Below are 26,417 nucleotides of genomic sequence, written 5' to 3'. Positions count from 1 at the left end.
CTCTGAGGCCACATCCTTCTGGTCACCGACAGGAGAACCGAGTGGCAGGACATCACAACTCTTCACTGAAGACACACCTGAAACGGGGTTTCCTGAGAACGGGAGTCGCAAAACAAAGTGATGGTTTTATTTGTGGGGGCAGGAGAGGGGGGCGAAGGCAAGGAAACAAGGATGCAAATTTCAGGCAGAGGGACTCACCCTATACGCCCACCTTCCCTCCCCATCTGCTTCCCTCCATTACCTTCCCACGAGCCTTACCACTGACGAGAAACAGCCCCCAAACCAGTCTACATTCCACCAACACAGCCTTAAGACGTAAAGGGAATGTCATCATCACAGAGTTTTATTATAAAAGCAACACATAGTCTGTACACGAAAGGTGAAGAAAGAAAAGAGCAGCAGAGCCCGTCCCCTGAAACAGCTACTTTAATGAGATGGGTTAGTGGGCTTCAACATTTCTGCGATCATGTCTATTTACACAATTCTTCTCGTGCGACCTGTAACGTGAGCATTTCCTGTGTGGCTACAGAGGAATCAGGATGTGACAGTGGAGTCTTGATGGTGAGAAGTGCTGAGGCCCAGGGGTCAGCCCGCCAGGCACCTGGGACGCGTGGTGTGCACTTTCAGGACAGGGGCCTCAGGATGTACACGGATCAGGGTGGACGAGTCCTCGTCCTCTGGAAGCACAGCAGCCTCCTCCTCCCCTCCCGGAGGCCAGACTGGCCCCTCTGGCTGCCCTGCATGTCGCAGTCGTCCCAGATGAGGGTGGGGAGGCGGACTACATGTTCTGGTACTCATTGGGCTCAGGCTTTTGCTCCTGAGCGTCCGGATACAGCAGGAGTGAGTAGGTGATTGTGTTCTCCTCCTGCGGAGAGAGAGGCAGCTTGGGTCCCTGGAGATGAAGGGGGGGGGGGCTGAGGGGTGGCAGGCGACAGTGGGGGGAAGGGCAGGTGGGGGAGGGGCAAGTGATTGAGTGGGGATGGCAGTGGCTCACCTCCTTTTGGGCAGCCTCTTCAGCATTAGTGACGTTGGCTGTGGGCAAAAAGACAGGTCAGCTGGGGCACTACTGCTGGGGCCTACTGCCGTTAGCAGCTGCCAAGCAAAGCCCAAACCCAACGCCAGCAAAGCCCAAACCCAACGAGTGAATGCATGGCCGGCCCCACTCTGGAGCCCCAGCCTGGGCCCCACTGGCCACATGGCAGAGGGAGGCAGGCATTTGGGCCCCATGCTTTAGTTTTTGCTTTTCAGGGACAGCTCAGTTTTCCCAGCAGTGAAGCAGGTGGCTCCTGGGATGGGGGGTGGGGGGGGGGGTTGCTCAGTGTCAGCTTGAGGGCAGGTCTGGAGTTTTGCATCCACAGAATTCACAAGAGAACCCTGAGGGCCACGCCCACTGTGGCAGGAGCGAGTGCATCTTTGTTGGAATTTGGAAGAAGCTGTTTACACGATGACATTAAAAAGAGAGCGACTGAGCCAGTCCTTTTCTGGTGACTCCCCTCAGGCCTGGCCAGCCGGAAGCAGCCTCAGTGTGTGCAGGGAGGGCAGGGGTCTGAGGCTACACACCCAGCGTCTGTGCTGTCCCCTGCGCCAAGCACCCTGTTTGCCAGGCTCCACCTTCCAGCCCAGGCCCATTCTCACTGCTCCTTCTAACCGCCTCCTGACACCCCCGCGGGCGGCTATGCCTTCTGGGAAGCCTCAGCCACGTCCTGGCTGCGAAGTGCATTTAGGCCAGTGGAGAGAGAACCAAACACCGGAGTGGCTGGTCCTGCGGCATGTGGGCTTCTTTCCAGAGCTGGGCTGGCCCGTGTGGACTCAGGCCCAGTCCCCCCCAAATGGTCTGGCCCAGGGATATAGGGCCGGCCCTGCTCCAAGCGCAGCCACACAGCGCCATGTGCTCCAGCTCTCAAATCTGTTGCTCAGCTCTGAGTCACCTCCACCGTCAGAGGCCATCTGAGGGCCTCTTCTCCTGCCCGACTCTGCTGTCTGGGATGACCGACTGGAGAACGCTCCAGGTCCTTCGTGCTCTGGCTCTAACTACAGTCAGGGGGGTCACCTGGGACACTCCTGCTCTTTGCACACTCTCACCTGGGCCAGGGTGGGACGTCACTGAGTCTCGTGTCAGACCTGGAGGGGCTCAGAGCTCATTTCCTCAGTGAGTGGCCAAACCCCCGAGGGGGAATGACTTGTTAAAGATTCTCCCGCACAAGGGTGACAGAGCACGGGCCAGGCCCACATGCAATAAGCCTGGAACCTGGCTTTGCCCACAAAGCACACTCACGCCTCCAGACCCCAGGACTTCCTGTGTCCCTGAGAGCTGAGCCCGACCCCCTCGGCCGTCACTGCACACAGCCAGACTCCAGTAACCCAGGGTTTTCCCCTCGGCCTCCTTCTCCTTTCCTCTTACAATCTTCCCCCTCAATTCTATTTGCCTCCATCTTACAACTTCTAGCCTCTGTCCTGTGCCAGCTCCGCCAATGCTCCACAGAAAGACCCAAATATCTCTCATTTCCTGCTCTGGAAATGCCCCCAGCAGCCCTGGTCCCTTCTCTACCCGGCACAGGGGTCCCTCTTCTGCCGTCTCCAGAGAGGTCCTGTTTAGGCCCAGGAGTTCGCCTCAGAGCTGACCAAGCGATTTGAGCCCCTGCCCTCCTCCCCCTCCCTCTTCCCTCTCCTGTGCCCCCAGCTGAACCCACACAAGCCACTTGGTGAGCAGACCCAGCAGGTAGCCCTCCCCTTCCAGGGGGCCACACTCACCTGGTTTCTCAGGTGCAGCCTCTCCCTTTTCCCTGTGCTCAGGGCTTCCTGGGAGGGTCAGGAGGGGCACACAGGACGTTAGTAGGATTATGGGGTGGGGCCTGAGTCCTTGGGGCCGAGGACCAGAGGCAAGACTGCCTCGGGACCAACACAGACCCTTCCCCTCCCCAGTGCCAGCTCTCTTGCCCAGGGAACGCCCCAGACCAGAAACGGGCTGGTCTAGAGACACACGGGTCCCTACGCCAACTGTGGGACACTGTGGACTCAGAGGCCACTCCATTGCGTCTTCTTAGGCTCCCTCTGCCTTTTAAAAGCACCACGTTCCCATCTCTCTGCGTCACTGCGCTTACTCTTTGGGAACTGGGGTCCTGGCTGTGAGCCGACCTGACCAGGAGGTGTTAGTGCTTGGGGAGGTGTTAGCAGTGCCTGCTCTTCCTCAGTGGTGTCTCCGTGTCAGGGTGGCTCGAGTGCTTTTCAGTGCGATGTGTTGGGACAATTTGCTTCTTGGATTTCTAGGGCCTTCCCCCTCTCAGTTCTGTGCATTCATTAGCCATAAACTGGTTCCCAGACCTGCAGCTCCTCACTTCCTGACTGCCCGGTGGTAGTCCCCGCACTGGGTGCTGGGGGAAACTGAGGGCAGGAACCTACATCTTCCACTGGCCCGCAGCAAAGACGACCTGGCCCCTGGCCATCTGTCCTTTTTTTCTGCCTCTCAATACATGACTTCAACAGCACCCTCCTCATGGCCCCTCCAAGCCCCATCCTAGCCACGGCACCCCTCATTCCATGGCTCCATGCCTGGAAGGCTCCCCCAGCCCTCTCTGCCCGGCTGACACTCCCCGCGGTAATAATACCCCACCCTTATGTGCCGCTGTGAGAGCTTCAGCCTCATTCATCAGGACCACCTGTCAGGTAGCTTCTGCTCATGCCCTGTTTTGCAGGTGGAGAAACTGAGGCACAGAGAAGTCAAGTGACTGACCAAAGGTCACACAGCGGTAAGCCATGGAACTGAGATGGCACGTGGGCAGTCCGGCCCAGCACCGGTGCTGCAGTGACGCACCACACTGTCTCCCGTGAAAGCTTCTCTAGCGCCCAGCCACGTGGCTACGTGGGCTCGTCTGCACCCAGGGCCTTCGCCTCTGTTACTGCTCCAGCCCCTCTGATGATGATGATGGACTCGCATTCTGTCTTCCCTACGATGCTGTGCACTCTTTGAGGGCCCAGACTCAACTCCTGTGTCACCCAGAGTGTAGCACAGTGCTCACGCGACACATACGCGAGTCTGTTCAAACCTTGTTGAATGAATGAACGTGAATGAAGAAATAAAACACGGGGCCACATCTGAACGTGAGGATTCTCTAGCCCAAAGATACAGGTTCTGGCAATGCTTGGGGTTAGGGCCTTGGCCGGGGAGGAGCAGAGAACAAGAGGGACCAAGAGGAAGCACAAACCTGTAACATGCCGTAGCCGCCGGCGGAAGCAGACCACCATGGCCGTGATCACTGCCACAGAAGCGATGCCGATCAGCACAAACAGCACGAGCATCACCAGGAAAGTGCTGCCAGAGCTGGGCCCTGGGGAACACAGACCTCAGGACGGGCAGGCGCCCCCTGACTGCTCCCTCACCGGCCAATCGCTGTCCCCAGAGCACGGCCCCTGGAACTACTGTGTCCCGGCCACACATGGGGGCAGCACATACTGCCCCCTACCCCAGGTCTCTGCGCTAATCTCAGGTGTGCTGCTGAGTGCAGAACAGAGGGGAGGGTTCCTCAGGGATAGCGGGGGCGGGGGAGGCAGAGCCTGAAGCCCCATAGCAGGAAGCACCACCGTGCACCACCGTGCACCACCACTGCCTTGAGCTGTCCGGCCCAGGCCATGCTTTGGAGAGCAAATGGGCAGCACGACGTGAGAACTAAGAAGACATGAGGAGAACCTCAGTTCTCAGGAATGTCCAGGAGCTTCGGGAGCCTGCACCAATGAGGGAGGTGCGCTCGCTGCTGCCCTGGGGGAGGGGCCTGCATGTTAACGGGACACCACAGTCTTTGAACCTGGAAACTGAGAGCTCTGAGCTCTGGCCCCCACTCCTGCCCCCCGGCCAGTCTCTCTTCCCTATGGCCAGTTCTGCTGCTGTGGCCCTTTGCAGATGGCCATGTGGGTCCAATGACCTTGGTCCTGACTGTCCATCCCTCTCCTCCCCTCCTTCTACATGGACAGTGACCCCACCTTGCATGGTGATAGTCACAGGCTGTGACACGCGTTTCGTGTTCCCTATGATTCCCAGGCAGTGGTACTCGCCACTGTGGCTGGCGTTGGCTTCTGGGATGGAGAAGCTGGAATTCTGGTAGGAAAACATCTTGGCTTTTCCATTCTGGTAGAATATGACCTTGTGCAGAGGCTTGTTCCTCCAGCTGTGGCACCTCAGCTTGATGGTCTCCCCGGCCTGGAACACCAGGCGAGGGGTCTGGAGCAGCACCCAGTCTGAAAGACAAAGGGAGCACAGGACCCGGGAGGTGAGTCGACTCAGACCCAGACCATCCTGACGGCTGGGGCATGATGTGTGGAGAGCTGGAGTCTGGAACCAGGTGGGCCTGGCCTCTATTTGGGCGCCCGTCTGTGAACTCTGTAGTCATGGGCAAGTCATGTGACTCTCCTGGGCCTTGGTGTCCTCATCTGTGAAGATGGACATAGAGAAACCACGCACAGTAGTTCCTGGCACACAGTAGGTGCTCAGGATGTGCTTGTCTTCTCTTTCCTGTCCTGGGAGGAGGTGGCTGCAGCCCCGTCCTGCCCCACAGGCCTCTGCGGGAAGGTCACAAGAGACCCCAGTGCAGTCCCTCCCCTGGGGGAGGAAGGAGGATCTAGTCTGACAGGAGACACGTGTCTTTGGGGACAGTAGAAAGCCATGGACACCCAACAAATATCAGCTCATTTGATGAATGTGAGGAATGTGGAACGCTCCTCAGAGGGGTCTTTGTCTGAGAGCAGCAGTGTCACAGTGGGTGGTCACTAGTCTGCTGTATAATGTCCCCCCGACTTCCATCCTTTTACTGAGGAAGAAAAAATATTTAACATTTTTGTTGTATGAGGAATAGAGCCTCAGGTGGGTAGACTCCTGGCCTCAGCCATGCACCTCTATCCTGAAGCTCTGGGACAGAGCAGACTAGGGACTGGAAAGCAAGTAGGAGACAACAGAGACGTGGCAAGAGCCACATGTGGCCACACAGACACTGGCAGCACAGCAGACCCAAGCCAGCGGCGTGAGCCTGCCCAGAAGGCAGGTGGAGGGCTCAGCACCAAGGGGATGAGTGACAACAAAGAGATGACTCGGCCCCAGCCACCATGGGACAATCCAGAGGGAGCAGTGGGGATCACGCGATCCTGCCACTGGTGTCACGAAACTAGAAAAGCCCACCTCCCACACTGGGGAGCACCCCTACGTCACCTGGCCCCCTTGCCTTCCCATCCTGCACGTTTCTCCTCTTGGAGAATGGCGACCCTGGCCGGACACCCCTGTCCAGGGTAAGGCTGTGTGGCCCTGGTTCTGCAGACTGCCTCTTTCATGAAGACTGGATTATAGGTCGGGATGCTGAGAACTGTAAAGATTTCTTAAAATGGAGTAGAGCCCCAAGAAACTGTCTAAGCTGTCACCACGTAGCATCAGCAACTCATTCTGTCACTTCTCATCCCTGTCCCTCCGGGGGACAGCTCTGCAGAGACAGACCTCACTGGAGCACCTCTGCGCCCTGCAGAGTCTCTGCTGGTGCCAGGTGAGAACGCGGACAGTGGGAGGGTCGGCCTGAGGCTGGTCTGTGCCAAGGGCTCCTTGAGGACGCTCGTCTTGGTGCAGACCTTGGGGGCAGGGCCCAGCTGCAGGTTCATGGCACTCATGACATGTCCTTCTCTGAGGAATCAAAGGGCCTTTCCATCAGCCCCCTGGGAACAAAGGTCCTCTGTCGTCTCCGGGAAACCCACAAAGAAGCAGTGAACTCCCGCATGTCCCACTCCCTGGGCTGGGCTTCCCAGGAGACGCAGGGCGGTGCAGCAGGACCCTGCTGTGGGCGGGGCCGTGTGGAGGGTCCCCAGGGTCTCTGTGTCCCAGGAGACAGGGCTCCATCACACTGGGCGCTCTCTGAATGCTGGCTGGGATCCTGTCATCCCAGTGGCAGCCCTGGTCTGGACACTGATGATGTCAGCTGTGGTGGTGAATAGGCACAGTGGCTTCTTGAATGGCTCTCCACCATTTCCTTTTCAGCCAGAAATGGCAGCTCCAGCTCACATCACGCTCCTAGTGCCGCTCGTGAAGCAGAGCCTCTCGGAGGCATGGAACTGCTGTGCAGGGCCCACCGCCTGCCTTGCAGGACATGCGCCTTCTGTCCACTTGGCACACGCTGTCCCCATCCGAAGGCCCCCTGACCGATTCTCATTCAGGTCTGTGGGAGCCCGGTCTGCGGTGGCTTCCCCATCTCTGGTTCTGCTGACTTCCTGAGCACCAAGGCCCTCAGTGGCATGGGTGGCAGTCGGGCCATCACCGTGGCCTGTGGGGCTCTGAGTCACCCACTTGTCTGGACACCGTTGCTGTCGCAGGGGAGGAGCTCGGCTGTTAGCTGCCCTCCAGTCCCTGGGCCAGCTTTCTCCCCAAGACCACTGTCCTCCAGCCACTGGAGACCTCTTGGCAGGATGCACCCAGGTGGAGACACCGTGTCTCCTCCTGGGACTCAGCCTCACGTCTGACAGCCAACGTCGGGGTTTGCTGGCCAGTGCAGAGGCAGCAGGGACCTGGCTGCTGATGGAGGGGCAGCGAGCTGCATGCCGTGCTGGGCCCGGTGGTGCTGGCACTGTCCCCAGAGGGGACGCTGCTGCTACTGATCCCCACCTGTTTCTCCTGAGGTGGTGACTGGTGCTGAGTCAGGAAATGGGACCTGTGTGGGTGGCAGAGCTAATGAGGGTCTATGGCAGGGTCACGGCCACACCCTGCCGGCCGTTCCCATCTGCTTCTGCCTTCTGCCTCGGACAGTCTGCTCTGGCTCAGGGTTGCTGTCACGGTTGCTAGGGGCTGCAGGCCGGGGCTCCAGTTCTCCTGGGCCAGCTCCCAAGAGCAGCGGCTCCTGAGGAAGGAAACTGACCCAAATGCCTGGGCGTAGGCCACCTCCAGCCGGATTCACGGAGCCCGGGGTGCGTTCCCACTGTGCCCTCAGCTTGACCCAGGTTGCAGGACTGACGGAGGCCCCAGAGGAAGCCAGAGGCACGGCCATGGCCTGTCCAGTGACAGGGGGCTGAAGGCAGGGGAACGGGCTCTGCGTGGAGCCTTGCGCTGAGGCCTATAGGCCCCTCACGGCCAAGTTCTGCACCTGCTCTGTCTGCTCTGCATCCAGGACACGAGCAGCTGGCACATCCTGCTGGACTGTGGCCACCGCCCGGCAGGCCTTGGGGTGAGGGGGAGGCTGAGGCACTCCCGCCCAGGGTCCGTAGATGCAGGCAGGCCTGGGGCTGGTTGGGGTGGGGAGGTGGCGGTCCCAGGACCCTGAATTGGGTCTCACTCTGGCCCCGGCTGATGAGCTGGTAGTCTGCGGCCTCGGCTGCTGCTGGAGCGCGAGCGGGGGAAGTGCCACCGCAGAAGCCACCTTGCCCACTGTCCTCACAGTGACAAGCCAGCTGCCCCTGCACTGGGGACTCCATTGGGGGAGCCACACTTCTGTTGGCTCCCAGTCTCCATGACGGGGGCCCTGGGCACCAAGGCTGGGGCTCTGACCCAAGTCCTCCAGGGGGACGTCCATCTCAAGTATCCGTCCGTCCATCACCAGGCGTCCCCACGCCTCCTCCCCTTGCTGAGTGGCAGGGACAGCAGGCCTTCCCTCCAGGCTGAGGGGGTGCACACCCACCTGGCCCACCGGGGACTTCCGAGGTAGTTTTGGGCCTCAGCTGAGGGAAGGGCACTGAGTGGAGAAACACTGGCAACACCATCACATCGTAGCTTTTCTCAGGAGCTTTGTGACATCAGCAAACACTTTTGAGCCATGCCCTGTGTCAGGACTGGAAATGCAAAGCTTTTGATTGAAGTTGCTAGAGGGTGGGGCCAGTGAAGTACTGCCACTCACGGACCTGTGTGCGGGACCTGTATGCCGAGAAGGCATGGGTACCCCACTGAGCAGGGGGACTGAGACAGACAGAGCTCATCGGTTTCCACAGACAGCAAGTACTAGGGCTGGAACTCAGCTGTGTTCCATTCATGCCATAAAAGCGACAGTTTCCTTCTGCTTCTCTCACACCCGGCGGCCTGTTTGTGGCCTTGTCGCCACCTTCTTGCTCAATGAGGACTGAGGCAAAACAGCCCAACGTACGCAGAGGCACTGCCACCCCACCCCACGCAGAAAGAGGTGCGGGGGTGAAAAGGGAAACGACCACTTCAAACAGCTCACAGCCGTGCTTCCCAGCGAATGGCCACCCCTTCCCTGAAAGCCTGGCCGTGTCACCAGGTGGCATCTCTCCTCGCCCCCCACGCCTCCCGGGGCCTCGCTCCACTGACCGGAAACCACGTCCAGATGCACGGGGTCACTGAGGCTGGTCTGGTCCGTCTGGCAGCTGTAGTTTCCACTGTCATTGCTGCTCACCTGGAGGCGGTAGCTGGGCTGGACCTGGGCCGGGATGGGGTTCCCATTGTGGAACCAGCGGGTGGGGCTGTTCCCAGGCGCGTGGGGCCCCTGGCAGCTCAGAGTCACGTTGTCCTCCTGGAGCAAGTTGATCCACGGGGGCTGGAGGCTGAGCACCGCCTTCGGGAGAGCTGCTGAGGGGCAGACGGCACAGGCAGTGTGAGGAAAGGGCCCCCACCCCAGGCCCCAGAACTGTTTGTGACTGAAGGCGATTCCTCTTCTGCATACACCCCCCAGGACCCAGGTACCAAGTCCCCTGGGGCGTTTGACGACCCCTCAGAAGGACAGGCAAGAGGTCGGGGAAAGGGGGCAGACGAAGCACACACCTCAGGAAGGACGCAGGCCCTCCCACACGCACACCCCACTCGGGGCTCTCATTTTCCTCCCCTGTGAACTAAGGCATGTGGACACTACTGGAAGAAGGCAGGTGGTGGAGCTGTGAGGCCTGAGAGCCAGATGGCAGGTCCCTCCTGACTGTGTCCCTGCCCTTCATCCCCCAGCACGGGCCTGTCCTCACACCAAGCACAGAAGAGTCCCTGTGACCGCCCAAGGAGAATGAAACTAAGGGGAGAAAGGCTGGCGGTTGAGCAGGGGCTTGGGCTGAGGGCCCCGGGGGAACCCCTGCCCCGTTGCCCTAGAGTGGAGGCCAGAGGGCCAGGGGAAGCCGCCGGCAGGCAGGGTCCATGCCGGCAACCCCTCTGTGTCTGCCTGGCCCGAGGCGCTCACATACAGGCCCAGCAGATGACCCACCGACACGTGGGGGCAGCGGAGCAGAGCAGCAATTTCCACGCAGCCGAGACTGTAACTGGGCTGCTTTTAGGGGAAAACTGACTACGTGTAAGGAGAGGAAGGCGACTGACTGACAGAAGGGGCAGCCTCGTCTTCTGTGACAACAACTGCGACACGGCACCGCGTCAGCCAGCGTAACAGGACAGAAATGTTGAAGCACCTCTGTACCAAGGTGCCCATCCTGCGTCCCTAGGAGGGAGGGCAGAGGGGCAGGGAGCCAGGCCCCCTCTGGGGGCAACTGTCCTTCTTGGCTCCACCTGGGAGCTTGGGGTTGGACCAGCCCCAGGCAGGGCGCTGGGAGCAGAGGCAGAGGGCAGCTGGGGGACGGAGAGGATGGGGACACTTACCAGGTGTCACGGCATCAGGAGCTGTAGGGAGAGAGCAAAATCAGTCCAGAGTTGGCAGGCGACAACAATGACTCGTTATAAATCATCCCCTCCCAGGAAAGCCTCCTGACTCCCTGGCCCTTCTCCGTCCCCATTATGTCACCCATACTGTCCACACCTTCACTTGTTCAGCCACGTGTTACTGAAACGACCACGTGGGCAGGCGGGTTGGTGTCCCTGAAGGACACTGAGCTGGCATTCTGACCCTTTTCTCCAGTAAACGCTCCTGCTGCCTTGTCTGGGCAGGACACTCATCTCTCTGACACTCATCTCTCCTCGCTCCCCACACTTCCTGCCCTGGCCACCAGCCCCTGGCACTTAAAGGCCACACCTTCCTTCCTGTTTCGTGGAGCTCTCACGTCTTCCCCATAAGCTGTCATCTCTACGGCTCCCTTTGTGGCTGTTCACCGGGGACGGTGTCTCCTGGTTGTGCTCACGTTCTGTCGTGGGCCGGCCCTTTCACCCTCTGTCATTCCCCATCTCTCCGGCATCAGCAGTTTCTCCTCCGCAGCTGGATCTTTCCCACCCACATAAAATACTCCAGGATTTTTCATTAAAAGAAAAACTCTCTTGACTCCACATATAATTCCAAAATTATTTCTCCTCCCCTCTTCCTACCAGATTGCTCCATTTGTTTCCTATACTGCTTCTCCCAGTAGCTGTTTCACTCTCTGCCTTCCCGACCATCAAAGCCTGTCAGGTTGTAAGGAACAGAATATATGAAGGTCTGCATGGGAACATTTGGGGATGGAAACTCTCACAGTGGCTGGGGTACGTGCTTGGCCTTGGAGGGAGTGGCTACCCTCCCAAGGACCAAGAAAATATTTACAGGATGTGGAGCCTGGCCTTCGCCTTGGCGCAGGTGGGCCGAGCTCCGACACATCTAATCTCGTACCAAGGCCTGGCCCCGGCTCCGAGCCAGATCCGGGACCAGTTCCTTGTGTTGTTAACATGTGTGCTTATTGGCTCCTTGCCGCTGTTGTTAGTGAAGTCCTCAAAACCCCAGAAAGCAGAGTAGGGCGTAGCAGTAGGTGTTGTTCCCCAGCCGCCTCTGCTGCTGCAAGATATTCCGCCCGTGTTGATGATTTTACGTGACGGGGATTTTGCCTACGCTGATGAAGGGCCGGTGCTGTTCCTGCGCATGATGTTTTGCCTCTGCTGATGAAAGGCTGGTGCTGTTTCTACGAGTCTAATTGACTGGGCCCTGGTGGTATGATGAATTGCCTCCTTGCTTGTTAGTGGTAGGATGATATATTCCCCTAATCTCTGTCTTGTCTTACTTTCACTTTGTAATAAAACTCTTTAACCCCTTCATCCCGGCTTGTGGTGGTGTGTCTTGCGTATCGGGCCTTGAAAATAAGTCTGTACACAACAATCGATAATACTTATCGATACACAGGTGGACACATGTGTCCCCGTCCTCCCAATAAGTGTGTCTTCACCATCGCCCCCGTTTCTGGGGCCTGGAAGCCAACCCACCTTTTATTCCTCTCTCTTTCTCTTTCTCTCTCCCAAACCCTGGCCCCCTTCACAACAGTAGATCTCGGCTCATTGACTTCTGTCCATGGCCGTGGCCACCATGCTAGCTTGGGTCACCGCCAGCTTCCTCCCGTCTCCTAACTTGTCTCCCCACTTCTTTTGTGCCGCCCACAGTCAGTCTCCCACAGACAAGCTACACTTACTTTTAAAATACCAAATTAGATAACATCACTCCCTGCTCACCAGCCCTCGGTGGCTTCTTTTACTCCTTTTTTTTATTGTTGTTAAACTTGTATTTATTTTAAATGTTTTTCCAGGACCCATCAGCTCCAAGTCAAGTAGTTATTTCAATCTAGTTATGGAGGACACAGCTCACAGTGGCCCGTGTGGGGATCGAACCGGCAACCTTGTTGTTAAGAGCACCGCGTTCTAACTAACCGGCCGCCCCTCCTTTGCTCTTAAAATGTAAATATGCGTGTTGACAAGGTGACGGGCCTGCTCACCTTTCCAGCCCCATCTGTCTCGAGCCCTCTTATCCACTCACTGAGCTCCAGTAACACCAGCCCTCCTTAAATCCCACAAATTTGGGGTTTGTGTGTACTGGCCCTCTCTGGAAACCTGCTTCCTTTGTACGTTCCAGGGGCCAAGTCCTTAGGGAGCCTAAGGTCTCAGCTTAGATGTCACTTCCTCAGGAAACTTTCCATATCCTCCTGTTTAAGTAGGCTGCTGTCTTGGCTCTGCGGCAACATTTCTTATCAGAGTATCCTGTTTTCTCTTTGTAGCCCTTTGCAGTTTATATGTATGCTTTTGTGTTTGTTCGTTCATTGTTTCTCTCTCTCTGCAGAACGGAAGCTCCAAGAGGGCAGGACCCACAACAACTTTTATTCGCCCATGTTCTAGAAATAATCCCTGAGTCTCGGTGGGAGATAAGGGGCCCCGACCGGGTGCTGACAGTAGGCAGCAGAGGAAGACGCAGGCGTGAGAAAAATCTAAGAGAACTGAGGACCAGCACATGAAGAGGTGTGGGGGTGACATAAGTGGGGGATTAGGAAGGTCAGTGTTTTCACACAGATAGAGACGTTAGCAGGAGGAGAGCATCCGCACGGGGAAAGTAATAAGTTGGATCTTGAATGGTTTTTTTTTCCTGAGCTGGTGAACCCACCTGGGGGTGTCCGAGCAGCAGGTGGAAATATGAAATTGTACTTGACACAGGGAGAGGGGTGGCTTTGGAAATATGAAATTGTACATTGACACAGAAGTGACAGCTGCACAGCAGAGGGTGCAGGATTGGCAAGGCGACAGTGAGGCAGGAGGTTGGGTAAAGAAGAGAGACTGAGGAGGAGGACAGAAGATCAGAAGAGATGAGAAGGTGGGGAGAAGCCAGAGATCGTGTGTTCATTCGACAAACAGTCATGAGTGCGGGGAGGGAGACGGCAGCCGTGCGGCAGTTCTCGTGTCCCAAAGCGGCGCCCGCACACGGCATTTACTTAAAGCTTCAGCCAGGCACCTGTGGCGCCTGTGGAAGCAGAAGGGGCAGTGCCCACAGCGCCTGCTACAGGGGAGACCCACGGGGGCAGGCCAGTGGGGGAAACCTGGAGCTTTCTTTAGCAGGGGAAGGCACGGCTCTGAGGCACACGTGAGGGCCAGTGACTCAGCCACGGCCCGAAGATGTCATGACCTCAGGGTGCAGCCTGGATTCGGGGAAGAAGACACAGGCGCTATGTCAGAACTGAGTCATCTAGTGACGAAGAGTCGAACGTGGTGGCCCAGTTGGGAATGGAAGAGATGGGGCATCACCTCTGTGGCGTAGCAAAGGGGCCAATGAAAGAAAGTGCCCAGTCTGCGTGGCAGTCCTGCCCAGTGGCTGGCACCCTGGGAGGACCATCAGCAGAGGCAGAGGGGCTGGTCGCCTCTGCAGGCCTGGGCGTCCCCGAGAGAATAGTGGGGTGGCCTGTCTGCTCGCGGGGTGCTGGCTTCCTCTCCTGTAGCCCCGTCCACACCACCCAGCATTGACCAGGTTTGACTGTCAGTCATGCATGTAACCTGGTGGGGTGGAGGGGCGCTGCATGTCTTCCTCTGGGCTGTCCTGAGGTCCATGTGAGCTTGGGGAGTCAGTCGTGGCCCCAGGGCTCCCCCTCGGTGGCCTGCCCTGGACTGTTCCTGCAACCAGCACCATCAGCCTCGGGCCCAGGCCCCAGCTGACAGTATGGTCAACCATCTGTCCCGGCCCGCTGGCTTTCTCCGCTGGCTTTCTCCCCGACCTGTCCCCGTATCTATGCGGTGTGAGCCAACACACACGTCTTGGTCCCACACTTGGAGGTTCCAGAATTGCCCAGGTGGTACACTCTCTGAGCCACGCATACCTGGGAAACCCAGGCCCTCTCTGCTTCTCCCCAGGGCAAGAGAAGAGGCTTTTGCTGCCCATAGTGGATTCAGGGGTGCAGAGAAGAGTCACTGCCCCTGTGTGCCCCCCCATACACACACACACACAGACAGCGTTAGTCTCCCCACCTAACATTCGCTCCCTGTGAAACACAGACCTCTGAGGAAAGAAAACAGCCTGGCCACCAGATCCAGATCATGACACCTTCCTCTGAGCACATTCCCATGTGGGGGTGGCAGAGTGGCAGGGACCTTGGCACCCAGTAGGATTCAGCAAGAGACACTGAAAACCCCAAACCCTGCCAATCTCACTATTTGCCAAGGCCAGCAGAGCTGAGTTTGGTCTCCCTCAGCCTACTGTGACCCTCCAGGTTTTCTTGACATTCTTTGCACGCTACCTGCTCGCTTGCCCAAGCTCAGCCCCAACCCAGGTGACACAGCTGAATCAGGAAAGCACGCCTGCCTTTGTTCCTCTTCCTCGGTCCCTCCTGGGGACCATGACTTACCCACAAACAGCAGAGCTGTCCACAGCAGCATGTGGCACAAAGGATGGCAGGACGTGTGGTCAGCCCGGTGTCTCAGCAAGGGGGCCCCCATCACCCTGGCCTCCGACAGCACCAGCACGGCAAGCACAGGTTTCTCTGGACACTGGTCAGTTGCACCCCAGAGGGCGGATCAAGTCTGGAACCCAAAAAGGGAAGTGAGAAGCAGCACCCTTTTATCACGGGCTCCTCCCTCCACCCGCTTTCCTCTGAACTGCCCCTCCCTGAAGATTTGGCCTTCCCAGAATGAATCTGACCCAGCCTGACTCCAAATTCACCAAAATTTTACAAACTGGGGAACAACTTTCTGCTCTTTCTCTGGGGCCACAGCTGGGCTGGGCCTGTGAGGAAGAGAACAGGGAACAGTCACCAAAACGCAGCTCTGAGCCCCGCTCTATCTCTCCAGAGAGGGTGGGGGAGGGGTGGTCAGCTCCAGCTGCTGGGTCCAGACCCTGGGAGTGCCCCCAGCAGCAGGTGGTGGCCTCTGGTAGGGTCTCTGACTCCCGTCTGGGCTGTGGACCAAGGACCAGGAGGTGTGTCTGCTGGCAGGAGGATGACCACACTCATTCTCACTGTTCCCCTCCCTCATTCCCTCATGCCCTGGTTCTCTAGCTCTGCCCCTCGTTCCTGCCCTGTGCTTATCTCGATGGCGGGAGAAAGAGCACAGAGTCGGGGTCCCTGGTCCGTGTAAGTGAAGACCACCACGCACACCTTTCAAGCAGGATTTCTCAGCCTCAGTACCACTGACATTTGGGGCCTAATAAGTCCTGTTGTGAGGACCTGTCCTGTACATGTCAGACGCTTGGCAGCACCCCTGGCATTAGAGGCCTCTCATGCCAGGGGCACCCACTAGTTGTGAAAATTAAAATGTGTCAACATCGGCAAACGTCCCCTCAGTTTGCCAATGGCCCTGGGGCTTTTGTATGCCAGCAAAGCACCTCATATGGCATGGGTATCCAGCAAATGCTAATTTCTTCCTCTTGCTTTCTGTCCATACCCTGAGCACCCCCAGAACTAGGGCCCTCTGGCACCCCTCTTGGGACCTTCTCCTGGGGCCTCTTTTGCCAATGCCCTCTGAGGAAGCACACTGTGGTACAAGGAAATGACATTAAAACCTGTGGTCTTCAAAAGCCTCAACAGCCCCCACCCCTTGGCTGCAGGTTTTTACTACCTGCCCCAATCTACCTCCAGCCCTTATGGGTTTTTAGGTGAGAAGGCCAGATCTTTATCTGTGGGCATTTTTAAGTCTTTTGTCATTGACAGACAGCTATTGTTTTATTCTGGTGCTTCTGCAAAATTGAGATTCATGGAAAGGACCCTGGGGAGAACTCCCAACCACAGTCACAGCTGTCAGATTACAAGGTATGGCCGTTGGATTCACACTGTCACAACTGATGAAGGCTCCACTGACATCTGGTCCCATACAAACAATGGAGACCTCAAAGTCAAGCTGACCAGGCGAAGCTGCCGATACCATGAAGCAGGCGGCTTTTGCACACGACCTTGCAGCACAAATCCTGGCTCCTTCCCCTGACATGCACCTGTTTCGCCATTCCTCCTTCCTTCTCTTTCTGCTGCTTGGAGACAGAATATGACCATCTTTATTTCTGAGGCTCATGCAAAGGAGGAAGTCTACCCGCTGACTGGTTTTGCCACCGAAGACCCTGCTTGGTACATGGTGCTGATGGCCCTGTAGTTCTGCCTGTCACAAACGTCTCCCTGATCACCAGCGCCTCCGTTTCTCAGGACCAAAGGAAGCCCCTCTGCCGTGCCAGCCTCCATCACTCCAACCCTGCACATCAGCCCCCTGCCTCCAGCTAACTAACAAGAGAGGACGCAGAACGCACTGCCTGTACAGCCGCCAGGCCCTTGCGTCTTCCTGAGCTCCAGGCTGTCACCCCCCAGTTCTGAGCCATGGCTGACCACCCTGCACCCCTCGGCCAGTAGCCTCCAGCACAGCACACTTGTTTGGGTGGCACAGCCTGGGTTGCCTTCACCTGTGCAGGACCAGTGCCCCTCGAGTGTGAGCAGCCAGTGTCTGACTACAGAGGGAGTGGTGGGGACCTGGCGTCTGAGCTACGTATTCACGTCTCCGACCGCCCACAGCCACAGCAGGTTCACGCTGGGTGCAGCTCTTGGCCTGCAGTGCGGACTCACCTGGCAACCATCAGGAGGCGTTCACTTCCTCAGTACTCACTTCCTTCGGCAGGTCCCTACTCCCCTGACTGGGACTAAGGAAAGCAAGCGGTGCTCCCAACAGCCCCTAGACTCCCTGGCTGAGGTCAGTCCCGCTGCTGAGCAGGGAGGGGTCTGCGGTGACCCCTGCTGCCCTTGGATGAGCCCTTCGGGGGGTCGGCACCCAGCACATCAGGCCACGGAGCCCGAGTGTGTCTTTCTTGGATTATTTGATCCGTCAATTTGGATCGTGGGGACCGTGTCTGTGTGTGATGTGCCCTCCGGACACCCGTGTCATCCTGCTCAGTCATTCCGCAGTCTCCCTGGTGCGCTGCGCTCACAGATGCTTTCAGTGCTCGCGTGCAGCTGCTGGAGACCTGACAAATTATGTCCCAGATAAGTGACCTCCCTTTGCCTAGAACAGCCAACTAAGGGACCAAGACCTCGCTGCCCTGACCCGTGTTTTCCAGTCGGAGATCCAGCCTGACTCCAACAGCAACAAGAAGGAGACCCAGAGTGGTGCTTAGACCTTAAATTTGGATCAAAGGGAGGGGAAGATGATAAAGTTAATTCAGACAGTAAATCAGGGCCCACAGAGTGGAGGCAGCCCCGGGCCGGGCACACGTCACAGCCTACACTTACTGGATGCACCTGTCAGGGTCCTGATGCACCCAAGTCCAGTCGTCACTCAGCCTTAGTCAGCTCACCTGGCCCTAGAAAACAGGACCTGCTGGCCTTACAAGGGAGGCCCCTCCCGGCCAGTCCTGCCTCCGTCCCAGCTGCCCCTTCCGGTTCTGTAAAGCTCGCTCTTGCCCCAAGTCCCCGGGGAAGAAGGGTCCCTGCCTGCGAGGCACTGTACCCTCCAGTCCACAGATGACTGGTACTTGAATAAAAGACATCACACCATTCCTTAGTTGTTCAGTCATGTGACGAAGCACAAGCCTAGAGCACATACAGTTAATTAATAATTACCGTGTAAGCACACAAATGCGTAATCTGACGAGGCATTTTACATGCATTACCTCTAACAACAATGTCAGAAGGTAAATTACGGCATCCTCATTTGCACACTAAGAAACTGAAACTAAACCAAGGTCTGTTACAAGTTTTCAGAGTTCGAACAAAATGAATTGCAATAGATGCCAAACTGAAAGTCGTTCGGAGCCCTCCCGCTGCAGAAGCCTGGGAAAGACTTCTGTGAGACAAGGGGAAGCAAAAGGAAACCCTGTCATCGGCTCTGACGTAAGCAAGCATTGACACTATTTGGAAAAGTCTAATTGGCTGTTTGTGATTGGCTGAGAAGGGGAGCCGACGATGCCATCCCAAAATATGCCTCTTTCGCATAACGATTATTTTGAGCTGATTCTTTTTAAGAAACAACAGACACAGGAGAAGCAATGAAAACCAAGCAGCAGTTTCCTTTCTGTGAGGCTCACTTTTGAATAAGGGAAACCTCCATGTGTAAGGCCTTCCCTTCTGTACCAGAGTGAGGAGGAGAAGTCTAAATTACAAGCTCTTGTCTTTGGAGATAGCCCAGATCTCAATTTGCCTAACAATCTCACCCTTTACTGTGCTTTTCCTGATAATCCCCTGAAACTGGACCCCCCCCCAAAAAAAAAAACCACCCTTTCTTTTGTCTTTAGCTGGAGATAGTATTTAAGGTGAGAGTTTTGGCCACTTGGGGAGTCACCCAGTTTTCCTGGGTTTCCCTCAGGTATACATGTTATTGAAACTGTTTATTTTTCAATTTGTCTTTTATTGGGGGGGAGGGGTCTCTGCCAAGACCTTAGATGGGTAGAGGGTAGAGGGAAAATATTTGTCCTCCCCTACAAAACCAAAACAGAGATAGGAGTGTCTCCTTTCCATCACAGCTGCGAAAAGTCTAAACAAAGAGTAAACTAGAGTAAGATACAAGGACATGTTTCTACAAGAAAATGGATACACATACAGGGCACACTATTTATGCAAAACCCAAACATGACCATGAACAGGAAAATTCTTTGAAAGGGACAGCTTGATTTAAAATGTAAACATTGGGACATAGCAAAGAGATAAATGATTCAAACATGAGAAGTGCCCATGGAGTTCGGAGGTAAAGCCCTGCCAACGGCCTCTGCCCTGACCCACTCCACCATCTTGGATGTTTTCCTCATCCTACATAAGCTTTGCGGCCTCATCGTAAGGTGGTGGCTACATCAGCACTCAGCCCATAGTGTTGTGTGAAGATCAAATGACAAAACCCACGAGTAGTGCTGTTAAGAACAAAATCAGCTGAGGAAATCTGAAAGATCTTGTTGGCTGTATTCAGTGATTCAGGAATCGGGCAGCCTCCTGTCCAGCCACCAGACCGGAGCTCCAGGGAGAGACGTACAGGCAGAAGGGAGTGGGGACACAGAAGCTATACGAGGACAGTAAGAGTGGTATGCCAAGGCCGCTTTCCCTGAGGGGACGGCAGAGCCCTGCGAGTGCTCCTCAGGCGATTCCAGATGGGCTGGTGTAAGATCCCATTTCTGAGAGGGCCAAGACTGTAATTAAGTCTGGGTTTGGTGACGTGGGGCTTAGCACAGGTGACTCCATTTTGGGCCTGTTGTCTTGTTTTTTAACAATGCTCAACACAACCTGGCATCCACATGTAGTCTTTATTATCATTAAAGACTGGAACAATCTAACCCACTGCTTCCATGGGGACTGGTGTTTATGGACCCATTGGGGAGGGCAGAGGAGCGGCTCCAGCTCTAGACACTGAGTCCAGCTTCTGACGCACAGGTGCTGCTGTGTGCTTTCTTCTGGGCTGGCTTTTGTGTCTCTTCCTCCTGATAGCTGAGCACCGTCCCATCCCAATGATCCCCGTGATTGCATTATCAGTCTTCTCTAGGATTTCCTCCTTGCAGCCACTTCCTCAAGAGCTGAGCCTACCGCCTACACTACAATCAAATGCTGACCCCAAAGGAGGAGGAAGTTTGGGGGGAAACCAACGACAGAGGGGAACAAGGAGAAAGGACAGAGGAAGTCCTGGCTGAGGACTTGCAACCCTCTGCTTGCCGCCCACCAGGCCAGCCTGGAAACTGCCTCTGGGAATTCACAGCTTTGCGCTCAAGCATCCTCATCCTCAACAACCGGTTAGAAATGCAAACACTCCAGGTTATACGAGCATTAGCTTCAGAATGTGAATTTGTTCACCAATCACTCTTTTTCAGAACTGGAGAGTGCAGAAGAATTCTGATGAGAGGAGAAAGAAATAATATGAGAGAAGGGCTGTTTCGCAAGAAGCAAAGACCTATGTCCAAAGGAGGGGCTTAGACCACAACGGGCCATTCATCTCTGAGGACCTAGGTTAGATTACTTACTTAGTTATGTATTTTATTTTATTTTTTTTTTAATTTTAATTTAAGTATAGTTGGTACACAATATTATATTAGTTATATTAGTTTTAGGTATAGAATGAAGTGATTTGACATTTTTATACCTTACAGTGCGATCACCCCACTAAGTCTAGTACCCATCCGTCACCCATCCGTCACCCATCTGTCACCCATCTGTCACCATGCACACTTATCACGACATTATTGACTAGAGGCCCCTTCCCCTTTGTTTGCCCATCCCCAACCCCTTTCCTTCTGACAACCATCCCTTTGGTCTCTGTTTCTATGAGTCTGTTTTGGTTTGGTTTGGTTGGTTTATTTTTTTGTTTGTTTTCACATGTAAGTGAAACCATATGGTACCTGTCTTTTTCCGTCTAACTTACACCACTCAGCATAAAGCCCTCTAGGTCCATCCATGTTGTCGCAAATGACAAGATTTCATTTTTTTTTACTGCTGCATAACCTTCTGTTGTATGTCTGTAACACACCTTCTTTATTCACTTGTCTACCGACAGACACCTTCACACCTAATTTTAGACCCCACTTTGCCATTGTGTGATCCTGGGCACTCTGCTTCTCTGGACCTCAGTAAAGCCAGGGGTTTGAATAGGATAACCTTTCTCAGACATGACATTTGCACATGTTTTCTCCCAGTCTGTAGCCTGTCTTCTCACTTTCTTAACAGTATATTTTGTAGAGCAGAAGTTTTTAATTTTAACAAAGTCCAGCTTATTAATTATTTCTTTCATGACTCATACTTTTGGTATTGTATGCAAAAAGCCCACATCACATAGATTTTTTTCCCTTGGTATCTTCTAGGAGTTTCATAGTTTTGTGTTTTACATTTGAGTCTATGATCCATTTTGAGTTAATTTTTGTGAGGGGTGTGAGGTCGGCGAGTCACTTTTTGTGTGTGTGCATGTGGGTGTCCAGTTGCTCCAGCACCATCTGTTGAAGACAGTATCTTTCCTCCCTTGTGTTACCTTTGCTTTTTTTTGTTTGTATTCCATTGACTTATTTGTTGGTTCTTTGCCAAAAACCAGACGTTCTTTAAGAGCTCTTTCTTTTCTAACCAGCTCTTCCTGCTCATTAACCTATATGTTCATGAAGAGAGCACTGATTTGTTTCCAATTTGACCCATCTCAGGCCCCAGACTACTTTCTCCTCAATAATCATTCCAGGCTGAGGGTGACTCGTCTTCCACAACCTGTCAGGGACAAGACAAGGTCACAACTAGGTCACACCTGGGCATGCTGCTCTCTAGGGCAATGCCCAGAGGGGTGGGAACAAAGAGCTAGGTCACCATAAATGCTATCCTAAATAGGTGCTGTGCCGGGAGGGGAGAGGTATCACCTGGACAGAAAGCAGAAGAGTCAGGAGCCAGAGAGCCTGTGTATCAGGTGTCCAGAGAAACACTGGAGGGCCAGGAGTCAGAGAAAGACGGAAGTGTGGGCCCAGACACCCAACAAATCTTGTCAACACCAAGTTCCCACAGGAATTCCTCTTGTGCATTGACTGGTAGGTTGCTGGACAAAACAGACCCTAAAAGGACAGGCATGTCCATAAAGGAGACCGCTGACCATTGCAGTTGAGTAAAGTCACAAATAGGAAAGATAGTATTGTTGCTGGTTGAGGAGCTCAATGGGACCTCAGTTTATCCGCCTAGAAACGGGAAAAGTTATTCTGTACAAAAGACAGTGGGAGTCCCAGCTTAGCACTGTGGCCCCCAACCTCAGTGAAGGCCCCAGAAGAAGATGCTTCTGGCATAGGTGCAGAGTAGGGGAGCAGACTGGAGCAAATCTGGGCATTGGCAGAATTGCAGAAGTAAAGCTAAGTCTTGTGGAAGCACCGGAGGGAACTGATACTGATGCTGGCAGGGCACCCAGTGCTGGACAAGGGAGAACTTGCACGAGGGGACAGGGGCGGCCAGAGACTGAGCGACTCAGTCAACACTCAGAGCTCTCCCTGTGTGATTCTATGCTGCTAAAGGGGGTGGGCGTGGGTGGAGGAGCGATGAGGAAATAGAAGACACAGAAGTCTGTGCCCAGAGGAGCTCTCACTGTCATGGAGAAGATGGGTACATGCAGGGAACAGATGTGACAACAGCACACACACGCCCTATGCTCCACTTGTATTAGCAGAGCAGAAAAGAGCTGTGCAGCCGGGACTGGGATTAAAACTTGAGGAAAAGTGTGTCAGAAAACATGAATGTGGATGATAAAGCCGAAGTAATCGATAGGGCTTTGATTTCAGGCACATCTGCAGGTTAGCGACGAGAGAGGTCTGAGTTTCAAGCCCTCATAACACAACTGTGAGAAAACACTGAAGAACACAGTAGCTAAGAGAGGCGAGTGTGCACCCTAAAGGGCTAGGACAGTCATCAAATTAAAACCATGTTTGTATTCCAAACAACACAGCCTCACGAAGAGAAACACCAGTATCATGCACCGGTGAGAGCTTAGTCCAAGGGGAGATTTCAAACTGAACTAGTGGAAAGAAGGACGTCTAGCAGAGCTCCCCACCATAGCATGGCTCCTGCTTGCATAGTCATAAGTGGGGCCCAACCCTTAGCCACTTCTGAAAAACATCATTTTAGACAGACCCAGAAGGGAAAGGAAACACTGGAGACACACAGCAACCAGAAGGCAAATAATAAGATGACAGTAGTAAGTCTCTACACATCAATAAATCACTCTAAATATAAATGGATTGAATTTACCAATCAAAAGGCACAGAGTGGCTGGATAGATTATAAAAAACAAGAACCAACTCTATGCTGCCTACGGGAGACTCATTTCAGCTCTCGAGATTTGCATAGGCTCAAAGTGAAGGGATGGGAGAGAGTATTCCTAGCAAGTGGAGACCAAAGGAAAGTGGGTGTCACCATACTTATATCAGAAAATAATAGACTTCAAGCCAAAAATGGTAACAGACACAAAGAAGGTCATTATATAGCAATAAAAGGGTCAATCCATCAAGAAAATGTAATAATTGTAAATACATACACACTCAACATCAGAGCACTGAAATATATTAAGCAAATACTAATGGATCTAAAGGAAAAATCAACAGTAATGTAGTAAGAGTAGGTACTTTAACACCCCATTGGTAGCAATGGACAGGTCATCCAGACCAAAAGTCAACAATGAAAACTTGGAATTGACCTATAGCCTAGATTGAACGGGCTGAACAGACACATACAGAACATTTTATCCAACAGCAGCAGAATTCACATTCTTCTCCAGTGCCCACAGAACATTCTCCAGGATAGATTACATGACAGGACATAGAACAAACCTTAGAACATTTAAGAAGATTGAAATCATACCAACTATCTTTTCTGACCACAGTGGTCTTAAACTAGAAATCAACAACTGAGGAAAGCTGGAAAATCTACATATACGTGGATACTAAACAACACACTTCTGAACAACCAATGAGGCAAAAGGAAAATAAAAAAATTATCTTGAAATAAATGAAAATGGAAATACATCATATCAAACCTATGGGATGCAGCAAAAGCAGTTCTGAAAGGAAAATTTATAGCAATAAATGCATATATTGAAAAATTAGAAACATCTCAAATAAACATCCTAACGCTACACCTCAAGGAACTAGAAAAAGCCAAAAGGCCAAAGCAATCTTGAGGAAAAAAATACAAAGCCAACAAAGGATTCGTATCTAAAATACATAAAGAACACTAACAAGTCAATAAGATAGACAACCCAATTAAAAAATGACCAAAAGATGTAAACAGACACTGCAGAAGAGAGGATATCTAAATGGCCAAATAAGCACAAGAAACGACACTCAACTTCATTACTTATCAAGGAAATGCAAGTTAAAAACAGTGAGCTATCACTGGACACTAAAAACATTCAGGACACACTGTCCCGAAATATGGCACCATGGCGTGTTGATTATTTTAAACTAAAGGAGTTTGGAGAAAATGGCAGAAGCAGAAAGGTCACTCTGACTTCCCCCACCTCACCCTCTTCTCTGGAAGCAGAAGATAAATCTCCCTGTGCCAGGAGGAAGGCAGATGTCCTGATGCACACTGATGGGTAATTTTGGGCCATGAAGGCTGTGTGAACAAACCGTGTTAATTCTTCACCATCAATCCACCCTCGGCCCAAACCCCTCCGCCTCATCAATTCTTCACAAATTCATCGTTTCTTTGTCTGAAAGGTCTAAAAGCTCCTCTCTCTGGTCACGTCTTTGAGTCTGACATCTCTGTGGGACATGAGTATGTACAACATTCAATTTGTTTTTTTCCCGTTAATCTGTCTATGTCAATTCGATAATTACAACAGCCACAGATCCGAAAAGGGAACATTTTTCCTCCCCTACAACACCTACCTGATGTCGCGTCCAGCACAACAAGGGCAGTGAGGGTGCGAGAAGGGGCGGTTTGGGTTAAGTTTTTAAGAAAGAAACAGAGACTTAATGCAGTTAAATCTCTCAGAAGGCCAGGGGTCTCTCAGTCTCAGAGGACTGACTGGAGCCCAGAATAAGGCCGACTGAAGGTTTTTATTGATAGGTATACAGATAAAAGAAAGTAACATTGTTTCTTACACAGTCTGTGAGATTCATACATCATAGCAGAAAAATGTTTCTTCCAATCACCCTTTGTCTGTAAACAGCCGAAGCACAAGGTCCCATGATGTCTAACCTAAGGTATGTACCTTTTCAGGGTCAAGTCTCTCATATTGTAATAGCTCCGTTGAGATAAGTGGAGAGAACTGATCTTTATTGTCTTCATGATTTCTCTCACAAACAGGTGCCAGGGAAAAGCCAGAGCCGGCAACAGACTTTCCCAGGCAGGGGGAAGGGGAGGCAAGGCCCCTTCCCATATTTTTCTAAGGCAGCTCATTAGGGGTCCCCACTCGGTTCCGCCTGGCTTAGGTTGTATCTCCCGTGAGATATCTTACCTGTCTTTGGCTGCAAACCATCTTTTGGGGACCAGACAGAGAGACATAAGGTGTAAACACAAGGATGGAACAGAGTCCCAGAAAGGCACAGTCTCACAGACTCTTCTTTCCTTAAGGAAAGACACGGGGGGACAGTTGCCTAGGCTGCTGTGTGACTACAACCTGATAGCTAAAATTAAAAAGATTGGCAACATCAAAATACACCTCAATTAAAAACAAAACCCAAAACTCAGACTTGCCTGCCAGGTGGGATCACTGCCCTGCTCAGAATCCTTCAGCCACTCCCAGTGCCTTCAGCATGATGTTCAGCCCCTCAAGGTGACACGTACACCCCTCAGGATGTCACGTAGCATCTGGACATCTGGAGTGTATATCACGGCCGTGCCCACCCTGTCCTATGCTCCCCGGGACCACATCTCTTGCTGTTCCGCGGTTTGCTATGTGTTCGCCACGCTGATGTCTGCAAACAGAGCATCTTGAACTCTTACTCGTCCTTCAAGGCCAAACTCCTCCCGTCAGGCCTTCCATCAACTTCACACAGCTCAGCTCTTGTGCAGGACGAGCGGGAATCTAAATCATGATTCTGGGGTTGTCCTGCGGCCACAGAGACCTGTCGCATTCATGAACATGAAGGGGGCGTGTCTGGTACCTTGGCATTGGGCTACTGTTCTAGACTGACTGGTTTTGGTTTTTCGGGCTTGGAAACAAACGCAGGCTGTTTGCAGCTCTCTACCGCCCTCTCTTGAAACAAAGTGGCAGCGCGCGTCCCACTGTCCGTCCAAGGAAACGGAAGATCTGAGCTGTTCAGCGCAAGCAGCGCCGGCCCGCGGGGTGGAGGAGAGGAGGCGGGCTCGCTCTGGCCGAAATGTCTGCTGGAGTGACTCTCGACCTCCGTGCGGTGCGTGCGGCCGCTGAGACCTGCTTCACTCCGGTGCACGGGCCTTCGGGCCCTTGGCAGTGACATGCACGTAGA

The 26,417-nt window shown here is 53.7% G+C and overlaps 1 protein-coding gene across 1 annotated transcript; it reads right to left on the bottom strand.

Annotated features, from left to right (window-relative positions):
• Positions 1 to 321: 321 nt before the first annotated feature.
• On the bottom strand, positions 322 to 26,408 carry FCGR2B (Fc gamma receptor IIb). The gene is made up of 8 exons (XM_033092633.1): positions 26,216 to 26,408; positions 10,535 to 10,555; positions 9,275 to 9,532; positions 4,975 to 5,229; positions 4,203 to 4,325; positions 2,752 to 2,799; positions 995 to 1,032; positions 322 to 865 (listed from the first exon to the last, which is right to left on the bottom strand). The coding sequence occupies exons 1-8, from the start codon at positions 26,406 to 26,408 to the stop codon at positions 779 to 781; spliced, it is 1,023 nt and encodes a 340-aa protein (XP_032948524.1). The 3' UTR covers positions 322 to 778.
• Positions 26,409 to 26,417: the final 9 nt, after the last annotated feature.

The sequence above is a fragment of the Rhinolophus ferrumequinum genome, chromosome 22 (assembly GCF_004115265.2).
Source record: "Rhinolophus ferrumequinum isolate MPI-CBG mRhiFer1 chromosome 22, mRhiFer1_v1.p, whole genome shotgun sequence".
In the NCBI taxonomy this organism is placed as follows: domain Eukaryota; kingdom Metazoa; phylum Chordata; class Mammalia; order Chiroptera; family Rhinolophidae; genus Rhinolophus; species Rhinolophus ferrumequinum.
The sequence above is the reverse complement of the archived record's forward strand: the minus strand, read 5'-3'. Positions and strand labels throughout refer to the sequence as shown.